At 64.9% G+C, this 6,398-nt stretch overlaps 1 protein-coding gene across 1 annotated transcript; it reads right to left on the bottom strand.

Moving 5' to 3' along the window:
* Positions 1-237: 237 nt before the first annotated feature.
* PHF24 (PHD finger protein 24) lies at positions 238-3,159 on the bottom strand (the record flags this gene model as incomplete). The annotated part of the gene is made up of 7 exons (XM_082782621.1): positions 238-347; positions 466-567; positions 651-817; positions 1,097-1,299; positions 1,517-1,595; positions 1,914-2,099; positions 2,791-3,159. 7 exons carry the CDS (start codon positions 3,157-3,159, stop codon positions 251-253), a joined length of 1,203 nt encoding a protein of 400 aa, XP_082638747.1. The 3' UTR covers positions 238-250.
* Between the last annotated feature and the right edge of the window lie 3,239 nt (positions 3,160-6,398).

The raw sequence follows: 6,398 nt of genomic DNA, 5'->3' as shown, positions 1-6,398 counted from the left end.
GGAGAAGCGGAGCGTCGTCTCCCCCCCGCCAGCCAATCAGCAGCTGGCTCCCCCCCTAGGGCAGGCAGCGGGGAGCCGCGCGGGATTGGCGGGCGGGGCGAAGCGGGCGGGGTCTCCCTCAGCCAATGGGGGGGGGGTTCGCGGGGCGGGTTGCCATGGCAACGGGGCTCTTTCTTCCCTTCCCCTCTCTGCCATGGGGGAAGGCGTCGCCAGCCAAGATGGCGCCGGGGCGGGCGGGGTGGGCAGGGTGCTAGGCGGGTGGCTGCAGGTGGACGGCGGCGCTGTTGGGGCGGGCGGCCAGGATGTAGGCGACGTTGTCCCGCAGGAAGCCGGGCCAGTCGACGCGCCTGTGGGGCAGAGACCGTCACCCCCAAATATCTCCCCAAATATCCCCCAAATATCCCCCAAATAGCACCGGGGGTGCTCACCCCACATCGCCCGCCCGCCACCTTCCCCATCCCTCACCGGGCGTCCTCCTGCTCGGCGGCCAGCAGCGTCTTCTCCTGGCTCTTGGCGCTGCCGCTGCTGGCGGGGCTGCTCTCCGACATGGGTCCCACGTGGCTGATGCTGCAGGGAGGGAGGCAGGGCGCTGGTTATCCCCGCTGCCCCTTCCTCCGGCGAGTTTACCCCCGCCGTGGGTGTCCCTGTACCTGACGTTGCAGGACGGCGTCTCCTTCTGGTGCTTGCGGAACCAAGCGTGCCGCGCCTTGTGGCACTCGCCCTCGCCGATGAAGCCGTCGCCGTCCTGGTCCAGCGCCAGGAAAGCTGCACGTGCCCGCTCGCGCTCCTTGGCCGTCAGCAGCCGCAGCAGGGAGTTCTAGATGATGGGAGGGGGAAGAATTGAACAGGGAACACCCCTGACCAGGTTTGGGGACCCCCTTCACCGACTGGGGAAGATTTGAGCAAAGCCGTGGTTGGTTATATCAGGGATATATCAGGGATATAACCAACTGCAGTGGGTAACCCAGCAGTGGGTTATAACCCACTAACAGGGATATAACCAACTGCAGTGGGTAACCCAGCGGTGGGTTATAACCCACTATGAGGGATATAACCAACTGCAGTGGGTAACCCAGCCCCGGCACCGCGGCCATACCTGCGGGCGGAGTTTCTGCAGCAGCTGGATGGACTCGTGGGAGAGGAAGTCCGGCCACTCGACGTGCCCCTTCTTGTCGGGGTCCAGGGCGGAGAATTGCAGGGTGGCCGCTTCCTCCTGCGCCTCCCCCATGGGCTGCTCAAACTGCTGCTTGTGCACCAGGTGCTTGTAGTGCAGGAAGTCGTCCAGCGTCAGGCAGGTGTCTGCGGGGGCAGGTTTGGGGCATCCCTTCCGCCAGCCTTCCCCCTGGGAGTGCCATGCATCCCTCCCACCCCCCCTGCTTCCTCGACCGCTACGGGGGACCCGAGGCTGGTGCCCTTAGCAGAGCTTTTTACCTTCTGCTGGTCAGGGCAGCGGTGAGACCCTCACCCAAGGGGTGAGGGAGGGCTCTGCCCATCCCTGCACGGGGAGGGTGCGCACCTGGAATGATCTTGCACTGCCGCAAAGTCTCCATCAGGCTGTACATCTCCTCCTCCGTCAGCAGGAGGTTGAGGTTGTCCTAGAGGGGGAAGATGGGGGGTGGGCGTTAGCATATGGCCACTGTGGGGAGGGGCTGGTGTCATAGCATCACAGAGTGTTTTGGGTTGGAAGGGACCTTAAAGACCATCTAACTCCAACCCTCTGCCGTGGGCAGGGACACCTCCCACCAGCCCAGGCTGCCCAAAGCCTCATCCAACCTGATCCGGAGCACTGCCAGGGATGGGGCAGCCACAGCTCCACTGGGCAGCCTGTGCCAGGGCCTCACCACCCTCAAAATAAAGAATTTCTTCCAAATATCTTATCTAAATCTCTTACTATCTCATCTATGGGCACTCACGCAGTAGTAGCAGCTCCAGCCGGTCTCGGTGTGCGCAGTCTCCGTCACCTCCACGGCGCTGTCGTTCTGCAGGTAGCCCATGCGGCGCAGGCAGCCGTCGTGGTACACCCGGCTGCAGACGCGGCAGGGGAAGAGGCTCTCGGCCGTCCACACCTCGCAGATCTCGCACATCTCGTCGTTGAGGATCTGCGGAGCGGTGGGCAGCAGCGGCTCAGCACCCTGCTCGGAGAGCAAGCGTGGGTGCTCCCCGACAGGGGGGCAACACATCGCGGGTGGGGATGGGTGTAGGGGTGCAAAGTTTTGTGGGGCAGGTTTGTGGGGTGGTGGCACAGTCAGAAGGTGGGGTCACGGCTGGCTTGCTGGCCATTTGGGGTTAGAGGAGGGGGCATGAGTCCATAGGAAGGGAGATGGATATGGCTGTAGGGCCATAAGGATGGATGGACTGTGTCCATGCATGGTCCATCCACTGCTGGCTGGACTATAGGGCTGGGGGTGGGTGGAAGTTTTGACCTGTGCTTTGGCTGGCTGTAGGCATGGACAGAGAAGCTGTAAGGTTGTAGGTTGGCTGTGATGCGGGCTTGTGCTTGTGGGTGGTTGTTTGTGTAGGGCTGAAGCTGTGGGTGGGCTGTAGGATCACAGGTGTGCGTGGATAAGCTCTGGGGTTGTAGATAACTGGGCTGTGAGGGTTGTAGGTGTGGATGGCCAGGCTGCTCCATACACGCAGAGCACTGCTCCTGCCTCCAGCCTCTGCTGCCCAACACCTTGCTCCGAGGAGGCTGCCACTGCCTGGTGAGCACCGTGGATGCCTGCAGACCCCCTTCACGTCTCCAACCCCAACCTCATCCCTCCCACGCCGGCCCCACGCTCAGCTGCTCGCCTGCTCCCGCTGCTCCAGGCTGATGTCCGGGGGCTCGTCATCGTGCAGCTCCCGCTGCGGCCGGATGAAGGCGGGCGGCGTGAACCTGTTGGCTCGATCAAACTCCTCCGGCTCCACGCCCCGGCCGTCCCGCAGCCTCTCCCACGCCGCCTTGCTGGCGCTGCCCTCCTCCGGCTGCGAGGGCCCCGCGGGCGCTTCCTCCTCTCCCTCTTGCACCGTCTGCTCCAGCGTCCCGCGGCGCGTGCCCCCAGCCTCCGCCCGCCGCCGCGCCGCTGGCTGCTCCCGCAGCCCGTCCTTGAAGGCCGACACGGCCAAGCTGACCTTCTGCACCTTCTCCACCGTCTGCCGCCTCGACATCAACACCCCCATGGCTCTGTGAGGGGTGGGGAAGGCGCTGAGGTCTTTCGGTGCAATGCAGCACGCAGCTGCTGCACCATCGAGCCAAGCTGCTGGCCCCAAAAATGTGTCCCGATGGCTGCGTGACCGCCACACAGTGCTGCAGTGGTGGCCGTGGGGAGATGGACCCAAACCCATGTGAAGACCTGGCCTTGGAGGGTCTGAGTGCTGGGGGCATGCTGCCTCACCCATCCCATCCCTGCAGGCTCCAGCTTACCCAGAATTGCTTCCAGGCCCTTCCCACACCAGACCAGTGGATCCCGGAGGGCATGGCAGAGCTGGTGCTGGTTCTCCCACCTTCCCTAAATTTCTCTTCACCTGGCACTTGGTGACAGCGATGAGGGGGGGGACATCAGCACAGCCATCTCCCAGCCCCTCCAGCCTCCGTGGCATGCCAGGAGGCAGGGAGGTCCCCAGGGGGAGCGGGATTAATTAGCACCACACGTGCACACAGGGATTTCGTAGCTGCAGGAGGCCCCAGTGCTGCAGCAGGGAGCCTCGGTGCGGTAATTACAGCTGCCCTACATCGGAGCAGGGTTGTGCGGGCCAACAGCAGCTCTGGGTCGTGTTTGTGCCAGAGCAGCCACGCAGCAGAAGCCCAGCCCCACGCTCACACCCAGCCAGCCCCGTGCATGCACACACGCACGCACTCAGGTGTGCAAACCCAAACACCACCGCGCACACGCGCACGCAGGCGGCTTCCCGGCCCCCCACCCCGGGACCATCTGCGCTCATGCCCACGCGCGGCGCCGGGTGTGCAACACGTGGGCCCCATCCTGCGTGCGGGGGCACACGCGTGTGCAGGGGTATTTGCACCCTGGGTCCTCGCACCCAGCTTGGTTCTGGCACCCGGTGCAGCAAAGGTGGGAGCGGGGGCGAGCTGGAGGCACGTGTCCAAGCTATCACAGCAGCATCACTGCGGCTGTGCCGGTGGGGGGGAGACACCTGGGTGTTTCTGCCTCCTCGCAGCACGGCCACCCCCTGCCCGGGAGGCTCAGAAGCCCAATGGGCTTGGGTAGGTTCAGCATTTTTCTGGGCAGCACTGCAGATCTGCCTGTGAGCTGCTGAGACGAGGGGCGCAGCAGGTGGAGCCCCCCCCAAGCATCAAGAGCCGCCTTCGCAGGTCTCGTGAAGAGCCAAAAGAGAGGAGAGCCCCAGCTCGCTGTGCACCAGTCTCCCCAGTAGCTGCACTGGTGCTCCTGATCCCCAGCGTGGCAGTAGACCTGGAGGGTCCCAGCCCACCTCCCTGCCTCCAGCCCCTGCTGACAGCCCCCTCCCAAGGCCACCTTGCGTGTCCCCTGTCACCAGCACTGAGTCCAGAGGCTGTCACACTCCTGTCATGACGTGTGTCTGTTCTCAGCCCTGCTGGCCTCCCTGCATGGACCCCTTGCAACCTGCCTTCACACCCAGCCAGGTTTTTTGCCCCTCTCCCTCACCCTGGCACAGGATGCCTGCACATCTAGGGGCTGAACGGCTTCACCCCTATCTCCATCACCCAGCCAGACCCAGGCCCAAAGCTCTCCAGACACCTCAGTGCTGTGTTGTTCTCCCCAGACCCCCCCCCAGGATGTGCTGGGAGGGGGACATCACCCCCACACAGCGCCTCTCCCCACCCTGGGGCTCCACACTCTAGCTTTGGGTCCAGCCAAGAGGCTCTGGGTGTCCCCTCCTCTCCTGGTGGCCTCTGGATGCAGGGGGACCCCTGCCCATAGCAGCCCAGACCCCTGCATCCCACCATGGCCACATCCTGCCCCCCAAATCCTGTGTCCCCACATATCCCCGAGGTAATCCAGCTCCATTTGCTGTTAGCAGCTGCCCTGCAAGGTGCCCAGTGGTCTGGGATCTGGTGTCACCGCCCTGCTCACCTTGGCACAAACACGGGGCCTGTTTTTAGGTTGCCCCCATCAACGAGATAAATCCGGGACGGAGCTGGCTGCAAACTCCCGGCTGCACCAAGCCCTGCCAGGGGCTATCACAGCGGTCGTGGGCACCTTCCCCTCTTCCCTTCCCTTGCCCTGCTCATCTGCATCCTGCCTCATTCCCCCGGGCTGCCCCACTTCCCTGCACTCTTCTGAAGAGAAACGCTTCTTGCTGCTTCATCCCTGGAGCAAAGCACAGCCAGGAAGCACTTCATCCTCCTAGCACCGATGGCTCATCCTTCCCAGCCCCACGGGGCTCTCTGCGTGGGGAAACCGAGGCACGGCCGGGATGGGGCTGCTGGCCAGCACGGAGGCACTGCTGGGGGTGCCAGCATCAGCTGCACGCAGGGGTGAGGGTGGCAGTGGGTGGGTGCAGCACGGCGCGGCGTGGGCGTTGTGGTGGCTGGGAGCACGGGAGGGATGATTTTGGGGGTGGACGTGTTACGGCACGGCTGGGAGCGTGGGGCGGGTGTTACGGCCTGGCGGGGGGGGGTTGGAGGTGGCTGTGGGTGCTGGGGAGGCTGCTGCAGGGGCTGTGGGTGCAGGTTTTGGGTGGGGGGTGGGATGCTGCAGCATCTCTCTGGGCAAGGCGAGGGCCAGCGGGTGCTTGGTGTGGTGAAGCCACGAGCAGGGTCCTTGGCACACCTTGTAGCGTCCTCAAGGGGATGCAGGAGGGGTGTGAAGGAGCAGGACCCCCCCTCCCAGCTCCTGGCTGTTGAGGAAAGATGCCCCTGGACCCCCCCGCCCCATCCTGGCTCCCACGGGCCAGGCCAGCTCCCTGCCCTCACGAGGCTCTTCGTGGTTTTACCCCCAGCACTGTGCCCGCGAGAGTCCTGGGGCCACTGCCCTGTGGGGGGCAGAATTAGGGACGGGGTGCCAATGGGGTGCTGACACCCTGGGGACCCCAGGAGCCACGGCAGCTTGGTCTGAAGGGCACGGAGCAGAGCAGGGAGGAGTCAACGCAGCTCTGGCACAGCCCTGCCCAATGCTGCCTGCCAGGGCACCCTGCAGCCCACCCCCTGAGCTGACTGGTCAGCCCGGGAGTCCCCAGAGGGTTCCAGCAGCACCCCCTTGTCCCCTCTCCTTGTTGGATGGCACACGCCGGGACCAGGGCACTGCTGGGGCTGCTGCTGGGAGGTGACCCCATTGCAGCAGGACAGAGGGGTCGGTGGCATCCGATGCTGGTGGCACCCTCCCCACCCTCTGCAGGGGCGCAGGAGCCTGGTGGGGAGGTCTGGGCGAGGTGGGCAAAGCCCCAGCTGTGCTGTGCCCCCCTCCTGGGGACACCCAGCC

Source organism: Aythya marila (assembly GCF_965140915.1).
Source record: "Aythya marila genome assembly, chromosome: Z".
Classification (NCBI taxonomy): domain Eukaryota; kingdom Metazoa; phylum Chordata; class Aves; order Anseriformes; family Anatidae; genus Aythya; species Aythya marila.
Note: the sequence above shows the minus strand (reverse complement) of the source record. Positions and strands in the feature narration are given on the sequence as shown.